The following is a 25,537-nucleotide window of genomic DNA, read 5'->3' as shown; positions in this document are numbered from 1 at the left end:
TGTTTGGTGGGGCTAGGGCTTACTCAAGGTCTTGTGGATGTATCTGCCCTCTGTGGAGGGACATGGGGCCCCAAAGGGAGCTGTGGCAGCTGGGACTGGTAAGAGCCACTGGACAGGCACTGGGGAGACAGGGCAAGCTGCAGCCTGTGGCAAAACGGCAGGACAGCATGGCCCTCTTTCCTAGGCATTGGGGCTTGGGGGGACCAGGGGACTGTGGGGTCTGTATGACGGAGCGAGACAGTTTGTCCTCAGCAGCTCTTTGATTAGTTTTGGAGTTGGGTCAACGAGAGTGCACTGAAAATGCAAACCAGATGCAAATGTAGTTATTTATGCAGCAACATGGGCTAGGAACAGCCTTTGACAAGAACTGTTGGGGGTTTGGAGCAAAGGGGTGAATTGCGCAACAACAGAATCGGGGGATGTGTGATGTTTTGAAACAAAACCTGGCACTTCTGTGGTGCCCTACACAAGGGGAGAGGTTCCTGCAGGACCTGAGAACAAACTCCATGCCCTGGGAGCGTGCAAATGCCCCATCACGTAATAGCTAAGCAAGTGCTTCTCTTTGCTGTGTAGAGAGAAATGTGGCTGAAGCTCGTTTACCTTTGCTGCAAAATACTCTCAGTGCAGAGAGTCTCTCTGGAAGAATAAACGCTCTTGTCCCCAGCTGCTCATGGAAAGCCTTCTGGCCCTCTTCGGGATCATTCTGCTCTCAATGGCAGTGGGCTGAGGATTAGATAAATATTTTCATGTGTAGTGCAGTAGCTGGCTCAAAGGGATCAGCAAACTTGGAATAATAGTTCATAACAAAATGCTTTCTGAAGAGCTTGCCTGACTTGTGTTACTCCCATTGGCTCAGTTTTATCTGGTGTATAGGACAGAGGGAAAATGTGGATAATGTGGAAGGTTCACTTTTTCAAGGAGCCCCTTTCTCTCAGTTTCATGCCAAGTGCTTGAGCCCTGCAGCTTTCAGCCCTGTTTTGTTCAGCGTTTCTTTTGCTTCCTGCTGCTTGAAAAGCTGTTTATGCTAATGATGCTGGGAAGATCTGAGGGACCGGCTGTGCCCGTGGATGTGAGCCCTGTGTCAGCCCTCGTGTCCCTGTCCCTCCAGCGAGTGTGTGCAGTGCAGCGCCGCTCAGCGCGCCGGGGCTGGAGCACTGCGGAAGGCCACTCCCCCACGGGGTTATATTCCTGCTGGGGGAGGACTGTACGGTCCTTTTGAGGTGCCTGATGGATCTTTTCTTTCTGTAGACCATTGTGTGCTGCCTCATCCCCTTCTGGAGCCTCGGGCCCTTCAGGATTCGTGGGCTAGAATCCCTCAGAACAGGAAAGCTCACAGCGTTCACAGGGACTTCCACAGAGGCAACATTTGTTCACTGAAAGGGTGATCAAGCACTGGCACAGCCTGCCCAGGGCAGTGGTGGAGTCCCTTGAGGGATTTAAAATGCGTATAGATGTGGCATTTGGGGATGTGGGTTAGTGGTAGCCTTGGAAGTGCTGGGGGAACAGTTGATGATCTTAAGGATCTTTTCCAACCCAAATGATTCTGTGATTCTAGGAATTCTTGGCTTTGCCAGGATAACAAACCTATTTGCAAGGACTTGCAACCCCAAGAGTCTTTGGAACCCACGGGACAACACTGGTTGGATGCTTCTTCCACCAGCAGGCAGGACTGGCTTGCTAATTCTGTTCCCTGCGCAGTGTTGAACGTGGCCACACGTCCAGCTGGAAACAGGCTGGCACTGAGCAGAACTCTGTGAGAAGTCAGAGCTGAGCTTGGGCTTTTGGTTAGTAAAACCTTACCGCAGAAGAGGAAGCAGGTGAGATGTAGAGCTTGTTCAGGACTTGGCAAGACTGATATCTTGCTCTGTGTACTCATCAAACCATGTTTGCTGGTGAGGCAACTCCACTGTGCTCAGGTGTGTGCCAAAACACGGCTTGGTATTGCTTCGAGAGGTGCAAGATGTGACTTGCTATGTGAAAGGGGGAAATTAGTTTATAATTTCTTCTTTAAAATGTTGAACTTGGCAAATAAATATCAGTATTTTGGGGTTTTTTTTGTTTGTTTTTTTTTTTTTCTGGCTAGGAATGGCGTAAGAGGACTCCCAAGGCACTGATGATGTAAAATGTTGATGGAAACCCCCAGCTAGAAATTAATTCTTAACGTTGTGCATCCGCATTCCCTGTTATGCTCAGGTTTTGGCTTATAAGAACCATGTTATCCTAAATTAAGTCCTGTTGCAGAATCCTCAGCACTTCCCTTAGGCTGGCCAGTATCTTTCTGCTTTCTGGCACCTAAACGAATAGGAGAGAGTTAGGAACCGTGTCTTCTGTTTAGCTTACAAGATAGAAGCGTTTTACAGAACTGGGAATTGAAACTCAGTATTGCCACCCAGCTCGAATCCCCAGCCCATGTTGCTGAGGAAATCTAAAAAGATCTTTCTATTCTAGGAAGTGACTCTTCACATATTTGTGTGATAGCAGCTGCTGCAGAAATCACATAAAGTGACAACATGCTCCTGCCACCTTGTTTTACCCTCTTCTGTGACTGTCCTGCTTGCCAAGTGAGGCAGCATGTGCTCACCTAATTGCAGGCAATATCGTAATACATATGCATAAAGAGCAAAATTAAAGTTGCTTTGGCAACATACATTCTGTTCTTCCTTAATTTTTGAATTCTTGATCCTAGGCAATTATTTTTATCATGTCTTTCCATATGCAATTTCTGAAGTGTTACCAGAGTGCTGTGTAGCACACCAGGTGCGGGGAGGCGACACAGAAAGCTTCGATGCTCCTGATTCATTGTGTCACCGCTCCAGAGGGACACAGTGACTGCCTCGTGCATCCCTAGCTCTTGGGAGCTTTGACCATACCTGGTCCCAGGGATCACCAACATCCCTTCCCAAGCTATTCTGTGTTTCTATGAACTTGAGTTGGCTGCTGGCTCATCTTTGATATGTCCATCCCTAGTTTTTAGGCTGGAACAAGTGTCATTGAGTGCCATTGCTGAGACAGGAGCTTCTTGACTGAGCTGGACACCAGCACTCTCCAGGCTCTGTCCTTCTGAGGATGCTGCTGAAGGCCAGGCTGAGCATGTAAGGAGGGGTATGCACAGAGTATGAGTCCACCTTTAGTCCTGTGCTGTCCTTGTCCTCCTGCCTCTGTCCCTTTCAGCTTCCCTGAGCCACCAGCACCCTGGAACTGATGGAGGGCTGGAGCACTTCCCCATGGCTAGGCAGAGGGAAGGAGGGCGGCCTCAGAGAGTGTCGGATGGGTAACAGCCGTGGGTGTAATGCATCTGCTTGTATCTTCTCCTTGTCCTCGGTGCCCTTTTTTCCATGGTGCCATGTGGGTCATTAGCCCAGGGAACAGTTTCTCACTGTCTCTTTCTCCTTTTGTTTTCCTCCTTCCTCATTGCTTCCAGTCTTGGTTTACTGCCAAACAGCCTCTTGTGAAAGGGCCGCCTAATTAACCCTGTGCTAATTAACAATTTAAAATTACACAGCACGGCTGTTCATATTTAATTCTCGGGAAGCCTGGGCAACAGCAGGAGCCCCCTCCTCCCTCCCACTCCATCCTTGCCGCCTGTGCCGCTGCCAGCATCCCCAGGGGAGGAAGCAGCCTGGTGCTGCAGGCCAGGGGTGCCCAGGAGCCCCCAGCTTGCCAGAGGGTGCGGGGTGTTGCTGTAGTGCCAGCCACTCCTTGGTGGGCGTGTTGCTGGAAGGCGGCTGGAAGGTGAATCTGTCCCTGTGAGGATGGGGCCAGAGGCTGGAAGGTGGTGATGGGGGGGATGTGGGGATTGACTCCCTGCATGTTCTGCATAGTGTGGCTACCAGCTGCCAGCCCTGGTTAGTGGGAATGGAAGTGTGGGACACACCAGTGCTGTGTTGGCACCTGCACCTGCTGTCCAGGTGTAGCTGGGCTCTGGGCCACCGTGGCTGCCTGACGGGGCACTCCTGCCCTGTGGTGCCTGCGCTCCTCAGGTCGGTCCCACGTCAGCTCAGAGGGCCTGCAAGGAAGGGACAGGGCTCAGGTGAGCCGTAGGCCAGAGGCAAGGTGGCCACAGCAGTGGGAGCAGCGGTGGGACACAAATCCAGAGAGTGGACTGGGAGAGCCCTTCCATGCTGCTGGGGCGGTGGGAGCGCAGGGAGTCTCCGGCACTCAGACTGTTCTCTCTGTAACTGGAGTTCATTGATTTTACGGGAAACCATGTTTACAGACAGAGTGCTGATCGACCTGACGAGTTGACTTCTGCCTCCTTAAGTAAGAACTACCTTTTCTTATTGACTGGCTGATAAACAGAGCAGAGAGGGCGGCGGGGGGGGGGGGCAAACGGGAGGTGTGGAGCACTCTGCAGTCCGTCTGTCCTCCCAGATTCTCCATGTCTCACGCAGGTCTCTTAGGGGTGCTCTGGGGTGGAGGAAGATGCAGGGCCCGTGATAGTGGACTAATAACTGCATTGTGCTCCTGCTTAGAGCCTGGTTTGCTTTAGCGAGGAAATTGCTGTTTTCAGTTTAAAGAGATGATTCCTGCAGCTCCTCTGTGAATAGAAACAAATATTTCCATGCCTCATCCTCCCTCAGCATCTCTCTTCAGGAACAGCTGTGGCAGTGACTGAACAGGCAGGAAGAGCTTGGGTTTGTGCAGAGGCTCAGCCTGTGTTCGGGGCTTGGGCTGGCCATTTTGGCTCTTGGTTTTTGCACCTGCCCTGGAAGGGTTCCTCCTCTGTATCAGTGAAAGGGAGAGGAGAGAAGATTCCTTTGGCGCAGCTCCTCCTGAGCTGGTTAACTTGGAGCAAGTGGAGGAGAGCTGTTAAAGAGAGCCAAGGCAGAAAAGCCCACCAATTAATTGGAGCACGCGGGTCTGCCTGACCGGGCCGGGCCGGGAGAGAGATTGGCTTTCCTGTCAATAAACAAGTCCCCAGTGCAGCATCAAAGCCGCAGTCCTTTATCAATCGCGGCCTCCTCTTCCCGCATGTTCCTGTAACTTACCAAGCATTTATTACATTGATTTTCCAATCAGGCTCTTAACCCTCCCGCCCCTCCAGCCCTGCTAACCCTTCTGGCCCGGCTGTCAGTCAGGCATCTCCTGCCAGTCAGGAGTTCTCGATAGCAGAGCCACTGTGACCCTGGCTATGTGTCTCACCTGGGCTGTGTGTCCTGGGAGCTGGCCGTGCTGGCCAGTGCAACCTCCACGATGTCTAAAAGCATTGCTGGGTTGTTGTCCCGTGACGCGTTTTGAAGTCTGCGTAGATATTCCCAAAACTTCACTTGGCAGAAGAATGAGCCTTAGGAAATTTCTTTTTCCTCATTTTCCCCCAAACGAATGTGTTTTAGTTTGATTTGGGTTGCAGTTACCAGTACAGAAGTAGTAGTTAAGAGGGAGAGAGTAGCCGTGTTGTGGGAGGGTGAATGTGCTGCCTCAATGCAGAAGGATCTGCGATGAGTTTAAGGAAGACACACAGCTAAGGACAAATATTCGGGGAGAGAGCCAGTGCAGTAGGAACCGTTACACGGCTGGAGCGTATTTTAGCTCAGGGGAGCAAAACTGGCTGATGAAGAAGCTGGAGCCCTTTGGCATCAGGATTCTGGTGCTCTTCTTTCTTGTTCCGCTCAGTGCACCAGTTTACTGTTGTTGCAGATCAAATCCCTATTTATTACCAGTGCAACTGCAGAGGCAGCTGCATATGACATCCAGGGAAGGTGGGAGTGGAGGTGCTGCCGGGTAACACTGAGTGTGAATGCAGTGGATGATGGCTTCGTTGAGCCTCTCTGTCCTTCGGTAGGCATCCTCGCACGTGGGCTTTGAGAATATTACTTTGTCTTCAGGGGTAGTTGTAAATGCTTTTCCCTCAAGCTTCATCAGAAGTGAAATATAAAGGGGAGGTACAAACGTGAGGGAAATTAGTGGAAGTGTGTCTGGCTTCGTGTAGTAGAGGAAAATAAACTGGGAGATAGCGAAACCAGGAAAAGAAAGGATAACACTGAATGTCACTCCGTTTTCATTTGCTTGAAGTAATTCAGGTGGTTCACTCAGTGCTGCTGTGGGCATGTCACCTACTTTGCAACCGCTCATGTCTTTTCTGGTAGATTTCCAGTTTTCTTCATACTTTTTGTATGAGCCAAAGAGGGCTCCGTTAGGATTTCAGGGCTCCGTTAGGATTTCAGGGCTCCGTTAGGATTGCAGTGTTGGAGTCGTTGGCCAGATGCAGCAAAGTGGGTCACAGTGACAGGGAGCCCTGGATGTCGGCCACGCCCAGTAGCCCAGGCTCATTGGCTGCCCTGCAGTTGGCAGGAGTCCTCCAGTCTTGTTGATTTGGCAGAATGGAAGTAGTGGGAAGGGTGTCCTCCTCCTTCTTGTCCTCCTCCGGGACCTGCACCTGCCGTTTTCCTCTGGGGATAGAGGAAAGCCATCCATGTGCAGGGGCTGTCCCCCCTTGCAGGATCTCGGGGAGCTTCCTGGAGCGTGGTGGGCTGACCTCTTTCCGATCCGCAAGACAGACCCTTGTCAGATCTGGAATTTCCTGTTTGGTTTCTCTCCTGACATCTCTCCATTTAAACTCTGTCCAGAGCAGAGCAGTTAAATCTCCTGTGCATACAAAGCACTGTTACTCCAAGATCACTGTGAGTTGCTCTGTGTCTCAAAGTCTCCCACAGAGGTGCACATGTGGTAATGCTAGGACTGTGCTTCCCAAGCCACTAACAGAAAGAAATCACCAAAAAACCTAGCATCTGGCTTAAGGAGCCAAGCCAGAGAGTAGGAGTTTAACAAAGTTTTAAAGCCCCAGCACTGTTTTGTTGTCATGTCTTTTTTTTGTTTCCATCAGAAGCTTTTCTGTGATGTTTTTGTTTGTTTTCTGAAGATCCAAGGCTTTGGGGGTGGCAGTACATTCTTTCTGCCACCCCCCTTTGGGGAAGCTGTTGGGGAGGTTTTCACCACCTTTTAGACCCCTTCAGTTCACCTCTTGTCTTCCTGCTGCCAGGTGTTTCTATTGCTCGTTCCCAGCTGTGCATTCCCCAAGGCCCATCTGCCTGTCCCTGGCGCCTGTCTGGGTGCACCAGACTCCACTTTGGTCCTGAGGAGAAGGGTTGGCAGCTCTTGTGCTGGTGGGGTCTTTAGGGCAACAGGCTCTCCTCCCTGACTCACCTGCCTCTCTCCTTCTCTCCCTGCCCTCAGGTCCGAGCTGTACCGGGTGCAATGAGCGCTCCGTACCGGCCCTGCCATGGAAGGCTGTGACTCGCCCGTCATCCCTGGGAAGGACAATGGGTGCGGCATCCCTCAGCACCAGCAATGGACTGATCTCAACAGCGCCCACCTCCCCGACCCGGCCGGCAGCATGGAGCAGCCCGCGGCGGAGAGCCGCGGCCCCCTGGACAGCCTGAGGGTCCCCTTCCCCGAGCGCGTCCCCGAGAGCAGCGCGGCGGCGGGTCCCGGCGCCGAGCCCACCGGCAAGGAGGTGAGCTGCGGGCAGTGCGCCGCGTCCTTCGCCGGCCTGCAGAGCTACATGGAGCACCGCTGCGCCGGCACCCGCCCACCCCCACCGCTGCGGGGGGAGAGCGGGAGCGAGAGCAGCGAGGACGGCGAGGAGGAGAGCGACGTGGAGAACCTGGCCGGCGAGATCGTCTACCAGCCCGACGGCTCGGCCTACATCGTGGAGAGCCTCAGCCAGCTGGTGCAAAGCGGGGGCACCGGCGGCAGCGGGACTCTCCCCTCGCTGCTCCCGAACTCTCTGCCCAAGCAGGGAGAGCCCTCCGCCGCCGCTCCCGTCTACCCACAGATCATCAACACCTTCCACATAGCCTCATCCTTCGGGAAGTGGTTTGAGGGCTCAGACCAGACCTTCCCGAATACCTCAGCCCTGGCGGGCATCAGCCCCGTCCTGCACAGCTTCCGCGTCTTCGATGTGCGACACAAAAGCAACAAGGATTACCTGAACAGCGACGGTTCTGCCAAAAGCTCCTGCGTATCCAAAGATGTTCCCAACAATGTGGACCTGTCCAAATTCGATGGCTTTGTGCTCTACGGGAAGAGGAAGCCCATCCTGATGTGTTTCTTGTGCAAGCTTTCTTTTGGGTATGTCCGCTCGTTCGTGACCCACGCCGTGCATGACCACCGAATGACTCTGAGCGAGGAGGAGCGGAAAATTCTTAGCAATAAGAACATCTCCGCTATCATCCAAGGGATAGGCAAAGACAAGGAACCCCTTGTCAGCTTTCTGGAACCAAAAAACAAAACCTTTCAGCACCCTCTCGTTTCCACAGCTAACCTCATAGGCCCTGGACACAGTTTTTATGGTAAATTCAGTGGCATTTGCATGGAAGGTGAGCAGCCCCTCCAGGCTGGGGCAGCCGGCGGAGCGGAGCCGCCGCCGCCGGCAACGGGCGTCCTGGCTCCCGGTGCGCTCCTCAACCTGGGCGGGCTGACCAGCTCAGCTCTGAAGACTCCCATTACCTCAGTCCCCCTGGGCCCACTGGCTTCCAGTCCCACCAAATCCTCGGAGGGAAAGGACCCTGGGGTGACAGAGGGGGAGAAGCAAGAGGGGGGTGACCAGGACAGCCTCTCGGAAAAGGCAGAGCCGGTTGAGGAGGTGGAAGAGGAGGAGGAAGAGGATGTAGAGGAGGAGGAGGAGGAAGAGGAGGAGGAGGAAGAGGAAGAAGATGAGGATGATGAGGGTTGCAAAGGACTGTTTCCTAGCGAGTTGGAGGATGAACTGGAGGATCGGCCCCAGGAGGACGCTGGGGCTGTGGCAGGCAGCGGCAGCAGCAAAAAGGACCTTGCTCTCTCAAACCAAAGCATTTCTAACTCTCCCTTAATGCCTAACGTGCTCCAGACCCTGTCACGGGGCACAGCTTCTACTAGTTCTAATTCTTCTTCTTCCTTTGTCTTTGATGGTGCAAACAGGAGGAATCACTTAAGCTTTAACAATGAGGGCGGCGGAGCCAGCGTGGCCGAGGGCAGCAGGAGGCTGGACTTTATCGATGAAAGTGCCAATAAAGACAATGCCACAGCACCAGAACCAAATGAGAGCGCGGAGGGCGAGGACGGGAGCTACATCTCCCATCACCAGCATGCTGGCCCCCTCTGTGAACTTGGGGGTGGGGAGTGCCCTTCGGGGAGCGGCGTGGAGTGCCCAAAGTGTGACACGGTCCTGGGCTCCTCGCGGTCGCTGGGTGGCCACATGACTATGATGCATTCTCGCAACTCGTGTAAGACACTCAAGTGTCCCAAGTGCAATTGGCACTACAAGTACCAGCAGACGCTCGAGGCGCACATGAAGGAGAAACATCCTGAGCCGGGCGGCTCCTGCGTCTACTGCAAGAGCGGGCAGCCGCACCCGCGGCTGGCGCGGGGCGAGAGCTACACCTGTGGTTACAAGCCCTTCCGCTGCGAGGTCTGTAACTACTCCACTACTACCAAAGGCAACCTCAGTATTCATATGCAGTCCGACAAGCATCTCAACAACATGCAGAACCTGCAGAACGGAGGGGGAGAGCAAGTCTTCAGCCACACCGCGGGGGCGGCAGCGGCAGCTGCGGCAGCCGCAGCGGCCGCAGCCGCCAACATCGGTAGCACCTGTGGGGCCCCCTCCCCCACCAAACCAAAAACCAAACCTACGTGGCGGTGCGAGGTGTGTGACTATGAGACCAACGTAGCTAGAAACCTTCGGATTCACATGACCAGTGAGAAGCACATGCACAATATGATGCTGCTTCAGCAAAATATGTCCCAAATCCAACACAACCGGCACCTGGGCCTCGGCAGCCTGCCGTCCCCTGCTGAGGCCGAGCTCTACCAGTACTACCTGGCACAGAACATGAACCTTCCCAACTTGAAGATGGACAGCACTTCTTCAGATGCACAGTTCATGATGGGGGGGTTCCAACTCGATCCCACCAACCCCATGGCAACGATGGCTCCATCTCTAGGTGAGGCTGAAGGGCTTTCCACCGTGTCCGTGTGTGAGGGAGGGATTGTGTTTTACTTTACTCCAAACCCCTTGTGCACGGACAGGGCGCTGTGTGCCAGACCCCTTCACTGGCTCTGTGGCCCCGTGAATTGCCTTTGTGTGGTGGTTGAGGACAGAGGCTGCGCAGTCCAGACCTCTCGTCTGTGTTCCCTCAGTGCAGTTTTCTTCTCGTGTTGGGAAAACATGTGGCTTACCTAGTACTTTTCCAAGAGTTTTCATAGGGAGCTAATGCAATGGCAGATATGGGTTACTGCTGCCATGCATTGAATGTTCCTCTGTGTTGTGGAAAGCATCCTTACTACAGTATTTCCTGAGGACTTCTCCTGGGTTTGGTGAGGAGTGTGAGTAGTAGTTTGCTGGGTGGCTTTGAGAGAGGGTCCAGTCAGCTGCTGGCATTCCCAAAGGCAAGTGTAGGGTTGGTTTGTTCCACACTGCATTGCCCTAAGAAGACAAGGTAAGCAGGTTTGAGAGGGGTGATGAGTTCGGTGGAAGGGGTGGTGTTCCTCTGCTGAAGAGCTGGTGTTCTACTGCCAGTGTGAGAGAGAGGGTCAGAGGCTTTTGGAGTTCAGAACCCCTCCTTACTGAAGCACAGGACTGTTGTGAGAGAGAAGTTGGAAGTGTTCTAACTGAAGCTCCTAAAGTATATGACAGGGCCTTGGATGTCCAGGAGCTACCTGGAGAGTGGTTTGTGAACTGTGCTCCTGGTGGTTGCAAATCTCATGTTGAGGGTCGTGGAGGGAGGCCCTGCCTCTACCAATAAGCAGCTTGGCCCCTTAGACTCAGATACATACACTGTGAGCTCTGCAAGAAGTGAAACAGAACTTTCCCATTTTTACACTTTGGTCCAAAACTGGATTTAAGCAGAACATTTATAATTAAGAAGTCTACTTTTGGGTTTTTCCTGCATAGTGAGTTCAGGAGAGAGTGATTTAAAGAGCATTTCCTTCTCAGCAAACAGGTTGCAACATAGGAAAAGTTAAGGAAATTACATCTCCTTTGGTTGATTGAGGAACTGTTGAAGGTTCCTTTCATAGGATTGTTAAGCTGAGCTGTGAATCAGATCAAGGTAAAGTACCGAAAATCTGCAGGAGGAGATAAATGTCTTAAAAATGGAAAAAAAGAGCAAGGTGGAGCAGAGCTCCTGGTTGGTCTCTGTGCTTTGGCATTAAAACTCACTAGAAAGTTTCTCTGCATCTTCCAGGTGGCTCTGGTGTGAGCAGGAGCTTGTTGTGCTTACTTGCTGTTAAGTGAGCAGAGTTGAGCTCTGGTTTGAAGAGTCCATCTGACAAACACAGGGTCCTGCTGGCTCTCCTTGATGTGATCTCACACTCTCACTATTAATTGTCTTTACCTCGTCAACACTGATTTTAGAAGATTCTTCACCATTTTGAACTCTCAGACAAGAGATGAGATCTAATAGTGCAGGAGTGGCACTTTTTGCAGGAGGTTTTTGTGCATGCCACGTTCTGCACTGTTGCCAACTAGCGCTGGCAGTGCAGTGATCTCCCCGTGATGCTGCCGTCACCTGGGCTTGTGACTGTTGGCCTTTGTTTTACTTGCCAGGGACTTTGCTCACGCACTGTGTGAAGTAAGATTTGCTTCTCCAGGTAGGCAAGAAAAAACAGAATAAAGTGTTAATGCTTTTCTTGAAGTGGGTATGGAGGCTTCCAGTCTGGTGCTACAGAATTCTTCATCTGAAAGTCCCCAGAGGTTTTTTTGCCACCTTTGATGGGCAGAGGGCTGGATGATCCTTCAGCAGGTGGGTAATGGGCCATTGCAGTCCTTTCCCAGCCTTCCACTGTTGGCTGTGATGACTTTCCTTCAGCTCTGGGGCTGACCAGCAATGCAGAGGAGTGAGTGAAGGGACAGCTGCATGTGGTTTCACTGTGCGTTTGTGGGTACACAGGTTGCACTGGGAGCAGCTTATGTTCTGCTCTGTGTTTCTCTTCTGGCAAGAATTCAGCCCTTCTGACCTCTTTTTCTCTTTCTTCTTTGTGCAGTGGGTGGAGAGATCCCGCTGGACATGCGGTTAGGTGGTGGACAGCTGGTGTCTGAGGAGCTCATGAACTTGGGTGAGAGTTTCACGCAAACGAACGACCCATCACTGAAGCTCTTCCAATGTGCTGTGTGCAACAAGTTCACTACAGATAATTTGGACATGTTGGGCCTCCACATGAACGTGGAGCGAAGCCTCCCCGAGGACGAATGGAAGGCGGTGATGGGGGACTCGTACCAGTGCAAGCTCTGCCGCTACAACACGCAGCTCAAGGCCAACTTCCAGCTCCACTGTAAGACGGACAAACACGTGCAGAAATACCAGCTGGTGGCACACATCAAGGAGGGGGGCAAAGCCAACGAGTGGAGGCTCAAGTGTGTGGCCATTGGGAACCCGGTCCATCTGAAATGCAACGCGTGCGATTACTACACCAACAGTCTGGAGAAGCTGCGTCTTCACACCGTGAACTCAAGGCATGAGGCCAGCCTGAAGCTTTATAAGGTAAGAGTTGGCTTTGCTTCATCTTCCTTCATTTTCTAAGGAAAATCTGTGTTGAACCTCAGTGGCTTGTGACCCTTTGGAGATGAGCTCTCCAATGGGACCCAGTCTCAGTGGTGGCACAGCTCTTCAGCCTGTGTTTTGGGAGCGACTGGGGTTGTCCAAGCCTTAGGCCATTGGGTGTTCACATCACAGTGATTCAGAGGGGCCTTCTGTGTCTTACAGCACTGCAGATGTGATACTTCTGAATAGATATTGAACAGTCACTCTTGAAAATGTTGTGCAAGGCAGCATTTGCCGGTGGTTTGTTGGCTCTTTCCCATACGGAGTTTGTCACTCCGTGGGCATTCGAAGGCTTTTGCTGCGGTCAGAGTGTGTTGGTCCCGGCACCGGGCGGATGGGGCAGGGAAGGGGAGGGCTGGAGGGGGCTGCTGTCGCTGTGCTGTTAGCTCTGTGTACGTTAGTGCTGGGATCTGTAAGCAAAGCATTGCTGGAGGCTGGGAAAGGGAGGAGGCTGGAAGAGAAGCTCTGTGCACGTGCGTGGCCGTGCACATGGAGGCATTGCAAGCTTTCATCCACAGTGGCATTTGGGCTGTCGCTCCCATCTTGTTGGCTTTACTTTTCCTCCCACCTCCCCTCATTCCATGGTGTCTTTATAATCACCTTCTCTTTCCTGCCTCATTCCTCCTGTCCCCACCCCCCTCCCCTTGCTGGCCTGAACCCTGTGGGCTGTAACCCAAGAGGAGCTCCGGATACAGTAAATAGTCCTTTCACTCGTGCAGCAGAATTGCTCCAGACGTTTCTATTGATTTTCACTGGACTTAAAGCTTCACCTTTTTCTCTAATCATCCCATAATGGCTTTAGTATGAACAATCAGGTACGAATTGCCATAAATCTCAGCAGCCGCATCCCCTCCGTTCACACGTGCTCTCTCGCTCATTGTCTGCTCATTCCTCACAGGTATTTTTATATTCTTTCTGTCCTCATCCTTTTCTTCCTGCTTTCCCTCAAATGTGATGAGGCTTCTTTATATATACACAGACTGTACCTTGTGCTTTTTAATTTCTTTGAAAATTTTTTCTTTATGCTATGGGAACTTAAGACTTGACATTGAGCTGTGCAGTACCCACCCACATCACGGCGCAGACACATAAGATTTCAAAACTCCTGGATTTTTTCCTAGTAATGAGCGGTTCCAGAAGATTCAGAGGAAAAAGACAACCATGAGCATCATAGAAGGTTTGCCTTGAGCTGTGCTTGTTAAACCTCCCTGGAGGTGGTGGGGAGCTGCTCAAAGCGGGGGTTGTGTTTCTCTGAGCTCACTCTTCAGACCAGAATTGCTGTGACAGTGACAGTTCCATCATGAGCTGGGATCAAGCCTCACCCAGCAGAGTCTAGCTCCAGGAATGGTCAGGTCTGCACCTACACCTCTGCTCTCCAGTGTGCAGGAGAGAGTTACACACCTTAGTAACTGGTGGCAGGAGAGTCCCAGTGAGACTTCAAAAACCCAGATGAGGAACTGAATCTCCTCTGTCTGTGGAGGTCAGTTTGGGGTACAGCAGAGTTGTTTGAAAGCTCTATTGTGTGTTTTAATACATCATATTGCTCTTTTAAATATGCATTGCAAAGGTTTAAAAATTCTTTATCCAGACCCTTAATCTACAGTGGATTCCACTAGGGAAGAAACAGTTGGGGCATTAGAATTCTGTCACTCTGAGGGGAAGGAAAAGGGAAAAAAGAAGAGCCAGGGGGAAAAAAATTTTACCAAAGTTGGGGGACAGGTGCAGATGCTTTTAATAAAGATTCCTGGAATGTTTCCCTCGGGCAAGTGAAGAGGTACTGTCAGTTTTCAGGTTCGTGAGAGGGCTGGGCACTTCCATAGCTGCTACAGCCCTGTGCTGCCTTTGACAGCAGTGAAACACCAGCTGAGTTTCAGAGTAATGGATTCCCTTGGATGCTCCATATATTGGCCCTCTGCTATGGCTGGATAAAGCCTGGAGCAGAGGACAGTGGAGGGGTGGATTGCTCCAGCATAGCTGGAATTAGGGTTTGACTTAATAGGAAAGCCTCTCTCTGGATCAGGCATGGATCAGACGAGCTCCAGCACAGTTCTCCAGTCCTCAGAGCAACTGTAATGCCATGTCTCTTTGATAGCTGAAGGGATGCAGCGGGAGTGGGGGGAGTTCACAGAATGGTCTCTCTTCTCTCAGGCCTTGGTGTGGTCTGCAGTAAATTGAGATTGATTGGATGTTATTTTTCCTCTTGCTAATGTAATCCATTAGCCTGGCACATGCATAATCAGTTTAGAGCACAGTTAACTGGATGTAATCGAGTTCTTCCCTGCCTGCTGGAGAAAATCCTCTCCAGATGCTGCTGGGTGAGAGCGCACACTGGGCTTATCACACACAATCCTCCTTATTCTGCTGCTTTTGCCATTTTCCTCCTAAATCACATGTTATTGGCTGCTTGCATTGCCCAAGAGCCACTTCTGTCAGTGTTACTTGCTGCCAAAAAATGTGATCTGGAGACACTGTCAGCCCATAGTCGGGTGAAGCTTTCAGTCTTCTCCTGCAGCGTTCTCAGTGCCAGGGGAGAAGGTCTGGTCTTCTGCTGCCATCTTTGCCCTGCACATTGCAATAGCTTCCATCAGGCCTCTTCCCTGTGGGGGGTTAGGGGACAGGGATGGCAAGAAACCGGAAGGGTCTAGTAACCTCTCCTTTACTGTTGTGTTCTCCCACTTCGTTGCTGTACCCCTAAAATCCTGCAACTAAACCAGAAATCCTGTTGTTTATCTGGCACTTGCTGGGGCCCCTATGCCTCTCTCATGACTGCTGACCTCCTGAGGTAGCCAGGAGGGTTTTATATCCTGAAGAAGCTGTTCTCAATATGTGTCATTACATTTTTGAGGTGGGTGTTCTGGCTTGAGGTAGATGAAGGGTTTGAAGACTCTTCCTCCTGTAGCTGGGGCAGCCCAATGGACGTGGAATGGCCAGGGCTGGGTGATGGGGGTGGCTGTGAGCAGAGGCAGTGACAAGTGCAGCTCCCTGGAACAGCAGCCAAGGCTTGTCTCGTCATGACCACAGAGCGTGAGACTAGGAGTGGAGCAGAGCGGCACTCCCCACATCTGGAAGAGGTCGGGCACGAGTTCCTGGTGTCTATTCCACAGGTGGAATTTCCAGAAGGAGTTAATCTCCTTGAGCAAGAGCCAGGTTTGGACATTTCCTACAACTTCCTGAAAATCTCTAGTTCAAAACATGCAGCTCAGAAGAAGTTTAAACAAAGAACTACTGAAGAAACACGCTGCTGGCCAGACTGCCGGCAAGCGCCTTCAATGAGTTCATTCAATGTCTTCCTTTTCAGTCTTTCCAAGTGCTGAGTTCACTTTTTTAGGGAATAGGGAGTCTGAAGGAGAGAGTTTGGGTTGCATGGTGCCTTGCATAGGGGCTCTTTGTAAGCTAGAGATGCAGAGTGTGCAGGAAAATGACTCCTTATTATCTGTGCTTGTGGTGCTAGCGGTGACGAAAGTCTGGATCTGTGCTGACTCAGACAGAAGCAAAGCAGATCTGTAGAAAGGGAAAGAGGAGGTGCCACTGCACACCCAGCAGAAGGTGGTAGGTCCCCGGTTTCACGGTGGAGCAGTGTGCCCCATCCTGCCTCTCCTGCAGGAGCTCGTGTCTCCATTGGCCACAGGATGCTCAAAGCATCAACTCAAAGAAACTTTTGGAAAATCCCCAGAAAGTTTTAATCCCAGAGGATGCATGGAACCTTGTATGAGACATAGTTATGGAATGATGATGATAATGCATTCAAATTCAATGTCCTTCTATAATAGAAACAGACAAAAAGAGCATTTAATGTAATAGTAACTAACTTGAGGTTAAAACTACGTGAAAATGGGTGAGCTGCTGGTGGACAGTAAAGGGTGTGATGTGTGTGGGTCACAGAGGAATTACTGAAAACCACCTTAGGTGTTAGAGGTAACTACCCCTGAGAAAACAGAGCTGGGGGGGAACCCAGCCAATGTCCACAGAAAGTCCAAGGTGATCAAATAGGAAAGTATGTCATGGGGAGAAGGGAAAGGGAAGTGGGCCCACCATATGGGAAGGAGGAGAGAATCCTTCTCGCGTGTATTTCAGAGCAGAATTGAAAGATGCCTCTGTATGTAGGATAAATCCCAGAGGGTGATCTCATGTGGAGGTACCCACGAAGGAAAAAGTTGCTGGGGTGAGCAAGACACTGCTCTGCAGAGTTCTGAAGAAACCCACGGGAAGGGACGAGGCTCCTGGCAATAGTGTGGGCCAGAAACTGCAAAGCATTAGGTCAGCAAACGGATAGAAACTGTACTAGAAGAGTCTTAGTAGGCATATGGATTAGGAAGGGGAAGGGCAGACTTTTTGAAGAGAAGGTTCTCGCAGCACAGCCAGTTGTTTGAAGGAGCCAGCCAGGCTAGAGGCAGGGCTGGGCTGGTCTGCATGAGCGGGGGGGTTCCCAGGGCCTTTGCCAAGATTCTTCATGAACAGATCTTTAGCAAATACGTTGTTATTGTCACTGGGGAAGAGGTATGGGCGTGGGTAATGAGGTGAAGGATGAGAAACAGAAGGTGAAATAAAAACTAACTTTCCACAATGAAGAAAAAAGATTGAAAAGATACAGGGGGGTTCTGTGTTCGTAAATGGTCCAAAAATGGCATGAAAACCAAGCTTAGAAATCATATAAGGTAATATATTTAATATAATATATATAATATGTATATTACCTTATACATTTACAGTTTTTAAATATTATATATATAAAAATACCTTATATGTATATGGACCACTTAGAGGTAAAGCTATGACAGTTGAAGAAGAACTTCACAACACCAAGTGCTTTCACAGGAACTGTTTGATTGAATTTAGTGTCACAGTGTTAGAGGGATGGAGGGCAGACAGCCCTAGTGGGGTGGTCTCGGCTTCTCCCTCTATTTCCCCCACTAAAAAAAAAAAAAAAAAAAAAAAAAAAAAAAAAAGGTTTAAAATTGGTTTTCCTGTGAGCAAGATGTGGAATCATTGCCAGTCTCTTTAACGATATTGCCACAGTGATCAGTGGGAAGCAGAGAGGCAAGTCAACAACATGGCAGCTGTGTAAATCCTCGATTTGTCTGATTGTTGAATACTGTGCTCAGTTTAGCTCATTTTAGGAAGGCTTAAAAAAACAAATCAGTAGATGCCCAGAGAAAGTAGCAGGGGTGGCAGCTGGCTGGAATGACTTGGGCAAAAACCATTGATTTTGTGGAGTTGGCTTGACACAGGAATCTAGGGCTGGAGAACTTGTGAATTTCATAAATTTGAGTGCTCATGAAAATTGCTGGTTCATTAAAATACTGTTCCTTTTGGATTGGTGTGAGTTAGTCTTGCCGTAATTCTACAGTAGGGTTGAGCTGACAGCCCTCTCATCCCACCACTTGGCAGACAGGAGATGTTTCCTGTAGGACTTCAGTGTAGGAAAAGTCTGGCCCCAGACCTTCTGGAGAGCTGCACTCATAGCTGCCAGGAGCTAGGGCTGATTCAGCTCTGAAATACCCAAATGATGTCGTGGGCAAAAGAAAACACGTTTGGGTTTTGATTTTTATCACAAACTTCCTTCCAGCTCTGCCTTTTCAGGTTCTTAGGGTCAAGTTGCCCACAGCAAGTCTGTCTTGCTGCTTAGGAGATTTAGAGCTCAGTTAACCTTTGATTTACTCCCTGTCTGCTTTCACTGTGTTTTGGGTTTATTTTTGCAAGTTTATCTCTTGGAATACAGATGCAGCATCAGAGTTCCAAATTACACTCTTGAGCAACACAAGTTGTGCCTGAAGCCCATTTAAATTACAGTGTATGAAGGTCTTTGAGCTGATTTCCTACAAGGTTTTAAGCCACATTCCAACGGCAACTTCACAAGGGAAACACCCATTTAAGTTTCCCCACAAAGTTGTTTTTAAAGCTGGTCTCCAAAACCTTTAGTTCAAATCTGCATCCTCTAATCTCAGATAAACTTGTAATGAAAGATGAGCTTATGAACTGTCAGCGTGAGGAGGACAGACCCCTACGGTCCCCTACTCTCGGTCTAGTTGGGATTGATGAGTATTTTAAAGTAAAAAGCTCTCAGTATAAGTTTAACCCTTTCAGACCTCCCTCTTAGGGCTGCACATGCCTCTGAGTGCTGGATTGCTCCTTCCTGTCACCCTGGTATTAAAGCAGATTCTTACCTTCCTTTAGGTATTCAATAGCAAAGCGCGTTAGTACAGGATCACAGAACTTACTCTTTCTCTGTGCTGCTTTTTGAAAGGGCTGGAATCAGAACTGCTGAGAGCAAGCAGTGCTTGCCCTATGTTTTATTTATGGGCCTCAGTCACTTAGATTTTTCTTTCAACAGTTTTCCAGTAAGTGCTGAGCCATGTGCAACCAGCGGCTTAGTAAAGAAGCCGCCCTGTAAAAGCAACGTGAATAACAAAGGAGGGAGAGTGCAGCTTGGAGCAGGAACCACGATCACACAGCAGGAGCCAGAAGCTCCCCAAAACAGGGAGCTAAAAGCCTTCTGTGAAACAGGGTTTAGAATTCAAAATATTTGTGAGAATAGGCTAAAAAACCCAACCAACCAAACCAAACACAAGAACAGAAAAACAAACAACAGAAGAACACCTTGACAAGCTTTATTCTAATCCATATAAACTGAGCTTTCCCTTAGCAGCCCTTAGGCAGAGCTGCGGTGATAGGGGCGTCTTGCCTCTCCCTGTTCACCCAGAGCTGTGGGTCAGCAGGGAGAGGCTCAGCACGGGGTAGGATAGGAAGGGTCTTGCAAAGCTGTCCTGACCCTCAGGTGGCCTCTCACAACAAGCTGTCACGTTGATGAGGTGTCAGTGTGTATCTGACCCTTCTCCATGTGTGGTGCCAGTTCTCTCTGTGTTTGTGGTTCATTCTTTTATCCTGGTAATTTTGGACCACGTGGGAGAATATTTAAATTTCCAAGCAGGAATTTTTCCCATGTCAGGTGATCGTTGTTGTTGAGACTTTCAGGGTGAGGACAAGGTGGTTCTGGCCATGTCTCTGGTGCAGGGCTGCTGAGAGAAGCCCTGGCAGACCTTGCCGTGGTGGTGTAAGCTGTAGGGGAACCTGCTGTCCCTCCCATGCCAATGTGGGAGTAACTGCTGCACAGAGGAGAGCATGGAGGGTGAATGTGTCAGAGATGCTGGTCTGGATCAGAAAGATTGGCATTGTTTTCTGGGTGATCAGCCCCTGCGAGCAGAGGGATGGGCATCCACTTACTCTCCTGCCTGCAGGTTCAGCTCTGGCACGGGGAACTAACTCCAGGCAAGAGAGCTGAGAGGTTTGTCCAGGGTAATAGGCCTGTTTGTTGCGGCCTTATCCAAATGATTTTTAGGTTCTTATCCTGATATGTTTGTCAGGATCTTATCACAGTGTGTTTGTTGGGGTCTTATCCCCACATTTCTGCAGACACCTAACACATGGAGTTGAAGACGAGCAGGTAGGACTGGAACAAGCCAGGGTGTAGGAGTGCTGGAGCAAGGAGGTAGAGGAGCTGGAGGACAGTTCTGTGTGAGACTGAAGCAAGTGATTGGCATTGCAATGCAGAGCTTAAAGCGCTGTTTGCTGAAGAGCTGTGCCTCGAGTAGTTCCTCCTGAGGATTCCATGCTCCCATCTTGGATGGTCGTGTTTCTCTTTGGGCTGGTTGTTGAGGAAGCTTCCCAGTCTGGGCATTCCTGAGACTCCCTGGCAGCCCCACTCTCACTCCTGGGCTTTTATCCCCTCACATTCTACGTATAAGTCTCACTCTTCCTCACAAGTCTTCAGCTCCTGCCTGCCTCTCTCTTTCCATCCACTCGGAACAAAGGAGATGAGGACTGGCATCACCAGACTTCATCTCCTTTGTTTGAAAAAAGGTTGGCAATTCCCAGCTGTGTCTCTCTGTCCTTTCACTTGGCTGGCTCACCCATCTTCTTGCCCTTTGTTATGCCAAAGGTTGGCAGTTCACAGCCTCTTGTCAATCTGCATATCAATCTCTTGAGTCCAGCTACTTGGACCAGGTGTATTGCTCAACACAGCTGATATGCCTCGAAGACCTCGGAAATGCTCTTAGTTCCTCTCCTGATTGGGCAGGGTCAGGTACCAGCTCTGGCCAGGCACCAGCCCTTCAGCTGCAGGCTTGCTGGCGACAAGCTCATTAAATAATGGATGGGCACTCATTAGCATCCATCTCTGGCGGGGCAAAGGAGGGGGAGGGGTTGTTGCGGCTCTGAAGGAACTCACAAGGTGCTTTCCCCAACCTGTTCCTTGTGACGTGGCACGGACTGCTGGTTTCTTTTGGGCTGTGCAAGTGCACCGGGCTGCAGGGTGTTCTGTCATCCTTCTCTGGAGGTAACTGACTTGTTCCTGAGGAAACTGTTGTAACCAAGTCCCCAGAAATGCTATGGAAGCAGCATGGGAGGTTCTGTGTTTGCTGTCTCATAGGGAATTCATTAAATTACAATAAATAATGTATGCATGATACATAACTTAATACCTTAATGTGTTTTTGGTCCCTCTTGCCAGTCCTAAAAATCCTGCCCCTGCGCTGCGACGCGTGCAGCCAAGTTCTGCAAGTCAAATGAGGCAATAAGTTACACTTGTGCAACAGGTTCTCTGGAAGTTGTGCCTTCGGGTACGGTTGGACGGGCTCCGGTAAGCCTGGCTGCAGCTGTTGGGAGATCCTTGGCGCTGGGAACTTCGGCAGAGAGGCAAAGATGAGTGCCCACAGTGCAGGGCTGTGGGGCAGAGCCCCATGCTCCGTCCCCTCCTGGCACCATCCCTCTCGTTCTGCTTTAAAGCAGGGAGGTGGATTCCTGAGGAGGTACCTGCATCTGGCTATCAAACCATCGGTGCAGAGCAGCTGTTCCCAGAGTCCTGGTTTCCTCTTTGTCCTAGACATTGCCTCAGGATTTTTCTGCCTTGGGATTTTTCTGCCCCACAGAGTCTGTCATGGCTCAAGTAGAAGTGCAATGGGTGCCATATCCCCTGGCTGTTTGGGCCTGCTGTGACCCCTCTGTGTCCGGCTCAAGGCTCACAGGCCGGGGAGGTGGGGAGCTGGTGCAGGAGGCAGAGGTGCTCTGATCTAATTGGGCAGGATGTAAACACCTGACTTGTATCCCTTTCACCCCTGGGCAGACTTGCAGAATGTGGTCGGGTTGATGCACGTGCCCGTTTGGGTTCCACCACATTGATATGGTGGTTGGGATTCTCTGACCCACAGCCAGTTACTGCCCTTCAGCTGCCTTGTGGCCCCTGGGCTGTCCTCTGCCCCTCTTTCTGGGCAAGCAGTACAGCCCCATCCCACCCACTCGCTCCTCCTCATGCTTGGAGGATGGATACAGAGAGAATCACCTGGGGAAGTTTCAAGCAGCAGTAACAAAGCCTGTCTCCACAGAGGGGAGGCTAATTACACAGCTAATTAATCCAACAGATGTCACTTTAAATGCCTGTTTCTTTGTGATTCTGTTGCACACATCATGCTGGTTAAACAGACTTCATGGACCCCGTTCAAAATGCCTGAGCAGGCTGCTGGGAGCTGCCAGGGAGACCCCAGGGTGTCGTGTTCCGTAGGGAGGAGCAAGTCCCAGGGAGCCGGGTCTGGACTGTGCTGTGCACGGGCTGCACTTAGAGGGAAACACGGTGCAATATCTGTGTTGGGTTAAAATCTCGGAAATAGCAGCTATGAGGGTTGAAGGGGTTGTTTACATTCTTGCTGCGAGTATGAGGGCGAGGCAGAGGGGACCCCGTCCTACCACAAGGCCAGGGGCAAGGCAGAGAAACCCTGTCCTGCCTCATCAGTGCTTGGTGTGAAGAAAAGAGAGTTTGGAAACCTGAGCTGCTCCAGTGAGGTCAAGAGTTCAAACCCAAGGCTTGTGGAGGGCATGAAGCTGCTGTCTGTCTGTCTGAGGTGAATGTGGTCTGTCCGGTTCTTGCAGTGTTGGGAGGACTCCCTGCTCCCAGCTCTGCCTTCTTAGGGGAGGCAAAATGAACATTTCTCCAATATATTGAGTGAGTCTTAACTCGTGAGGGCAGGGTTGTGTCCTGGTGGACCCCCAGGAGAAGGGAGCAGTTCTGTATCCTCTTGTGGAGCTGGTCCTGTGTGCTGAAAGTCAGTGGTCACTGTGTGACAGCTCTTGTCGCCTCTGCTGAGACTCCCCCAATTCAAAATCCATCTGCATCTGGCCACCAGCCTGGGGGAGTGACACCACAGTGGTGTCAGCACTGGGAGTTTTATATGTGGGTGCTGTGGTATATTCCCCCCCTTTGTGCTGTTCTGCAGGCTGGTGCCATTCGGGCAGGGTGTGAACATGTGTCAGTCACCTGAGGCCAGCCCTGCAGTTGTCACATACCGTCACACTGCGTGGCAGTGTCCCCCTTTGAAATTGGGATTGGGAAATATCCCGTGTTCTGGGTTTGCTCTGCTGCCTTGGCCTTTTATTCCACTTTGATACTAGCAGAGTCAGAGTCTCCTCACTGAGCAGATTCCTTCTGGGCACAGTGGACTCGAACAGCATTGGCTGCAGTGCCGGCCAGGGCCCCCAGCTCTGTGCTTGGGGGGAGCTGCTGGAACAGGAACGCGACCCCAGTGCTTGGATATACCCCATGAGACAGTGCTGGAGGCAGTAGTTGAGCTGCCTGGTGTTAGGGAAGCAGGAGAGGTACAGCTGGGGGGCGGGGGAAGAGTGTCTTCTTGGGGTCTCAGCATCCTCAGTGAATCGCAGTTGGCGGCTTGAGTCAGCGTAATGGATGTGTGCTCATTTCCCACAGCTGATGAGGATTATATCAGCTTGGTTTAACAGTCTCATTTGCTGCTCCCAGTGCACACTTGTTTTAATGCGTTTCAGTTAATGAGGTAGAAGAGAGAATGAGGTGTTACTGTTTATGTACAGACAGCCAGGCTGTGCCGAGGGCTCTGGAGCCCGGCGGTCCCTGCCCAGCGCTCTCCAAGGGACAGCATTAGCTGGCATTTATAGAAAATTTATTGGCTGTGGTTTATCCAGGTAACATTTCTCCCAGTGGTGCACATTTCCCTCTCCCGCCTTCCTTATACTTTATTGCAGGCTACAAGACATGTTGCTAGCAGCCTGTTCATGGGCAGGGGATGTCAGCACGCTGAGGGGGCCGGTGTTGTGTCTTACAAAATTTGATTTTGACACAGGCAAAGCTGCTGCTGTCTACATGGGGTAAAACGTTCACATGTGCCCTGAGGGGATTTGAGGCTGGGACACTCCATACCTCCCTTGTTCCCCTGCCACAGTGCTTGCAGGTCCCAGCAGAGTCAGGGCCATGTGGTGTCAGACACTGTGTCAGTTCGTTCTTTCACTGGTGCCCTTGGAGTGCTCACCCAGTGTATTCCTGCTGGAGGAGAAAGTGTGCCATGCCTTGGTGTGGTAGAGGCCACCAGTGCCCTGACCACAGGGACTCTGACTTCCTGAAAAAACAGTTGTCCTTGTGCTGATGGTGAATATTTGCTGTGGGGTGGGCTGGAGCTGTACTTATCAGAGCAGCATCCCACATCCCTCGCCTGTGCCCAGCACCAATGAATGGTTGAGGCCGCTGCCTCCATGCTGGCCAAGGGCCAGGCTGGCACTGGGGCTGACAGCAGCCAGAGGCCCTGCACGCAGCAGCGCTTTGAAGGTGAAGCTGCTGTTGGTTTAAGCGGGAATTAAACAATTACCGCGTCTTAGTTCTCCCCACCTCCAGTGGATTGACTCTATAAATTGTCAGCCTGTTGACATTTTAATGTGAATTATGTCATATGGTATCCCCTTTGATTTCAACATGCCTCAGTTTGTAAATACACGAGCCTCTCAAAGGGCTGTGGTTAGCGCACACGCGGGAGGCCTCGGGGGTTTTGGTGGGGAAGGAGCACAGTGCTCGTCTCTCGGCAGCAGCGAGCGTGCCTGGCACGGGTCCGCAGCTCCGGCACCGCTCTCGAGGCGTGCGCAGCCACAGCTGCCTCAGAGCACCCACGGCTGCCCCAGAGACCCCGCAGGGTCCTGCTGCATCTCCTGGGACCCTCTGCGTGCGGCTGCTTCCCTGCTCCTCCGTGGGGCAAGAGCTGACCACATCTGCGATGGACTTTCTGCTCCTCATTCCTGGTGTCTCCAGGCCAACTGCAGGAGCTGTGTCTGTCACCTTGTCTGGTTCCTGCTGGGTCTCCTCACAGCCCCATCCCCATCCAGCTACCCTCCCACCCCCATCCTGTGCTGCAGAGAAACTCCTAAATCAGCAGCTCCTGACAGTTTGTGTCAGCCTTCTATTATGTTTTTTTGAAAACTGGTCCAGAAAATTGTTGTTAACCTTCACACATGTGCCAGTGTAAGGAGTGTCCCTAGGCAGGGTCAGCAGAGGGCAGGGGAGGTGCCTTCATGCCTTCAGGTGAGACTTACCTCCTCTCCAGCACAGAGCCAGAAGGTGTCCCAGTTTGAGAAATCTGATTTCCATCACTGCGCCCACAGCATTCATGGGACCGTTCCGTAACCCCATTCTGGGGTGTTACCTACAGGTGTGTGGTATTAGAGCTATGGTTGTACCTTTGAGGATGGCTGCAGGTTCAGGTGCTGTGGTACCTGCTGCTGAGTCCAGGACCCACCCGTGGATGAAGGACAGTACCTAGCTTTGGCTTTTGACCACCGGCATCATTGCTGGAAATGGAGCAGATGCTGGAAATCCTTTCTCCCTTTCTGGAGAAGGGGCTGGCTGTCCCACAGCAGCTTCTTGTGCCCCTAGGTGGGAGAGATTTAAAGGTTTTGGAGTCCTGTAGATGGTGTTTTCATGTCGTGGGGGCTGTATTATGAACAGGTGTGGCTGCCTCTGTGTGTTTTTTATGGTCCCACAAAGCAGGAACCTTGGTGTTATGTTTTTCACACCTCGTTGGCTCTGACCTACCTGGATTTTCTGGTGCATGCACTGCAGTGCCCAGATAGGCCTATCAAAGTGTCTGACTCTGGGCTGGGCAGAATTTTGGGGCTGCTGAAGTAACCAGTTACACATGCAGTTTCATAAACAAGGTTTAGAAATCTGTCGTCTC

At 51.1% G+C, this 25,537-nt stretch overlaps 1 protein-coding gene across 4 annotated transcripts in view; it reads left to right on the top strand.

Moving 5' to 3' along the window:
- The window catches only part of ZFHX3 (zinc finger homeobox 3), a 129,409-nt gene that overhangs the window by 34,787 nt on the left and 69,085 nt on the right, over positions 1-25,537 (top strand). For 2 of the 4 annotated variants that reach the window (XM_027903459.1, XM_027903441.1), the window contains exons 2-3: positions 7,174-9,923; positions 11,965-12,461. In XM_027903459.1, coding sequence (XP_027759260.1) covers positions 7,220-9,923; positions 11,965-12,461 — 3,201 coding nt within the window. In that variant the 5' untranslated portion in view covers positions 7,174-7,219. Of the gene's footprint in view, positions 1-2,917; positions 3,093-7,173; positions 9,924-11,964; positions 12,462-25,537 lie in introns of those variants that run through there. The other 2 variants (XM_027903449.1, XM_027903468.1) reach the window with 2 other exon arrangements.

The sequence above is a fragment of the Empidonax traillii genome, unplaced genomic scaffold (assembly GCF_003031625.1).
Source record: "Empidonax traillii isolate 1590-97213 ecotype Southwest subspecies unplaced genomic scaffold, ASM303162v1 scaffold23:size2178997, whole genome shotgun sequence".
NCBI classification, from domain to species: Eukaryota; Metazoa; Chordata; class Aves; order Passeriformes; family Tyrannidae; genus Empidonax; species Empidonax traillii.
Note: the sequence above shows the minus strand (reverse complement) of the source record. Positions and strands in the feature narration are given on the sequence as shown.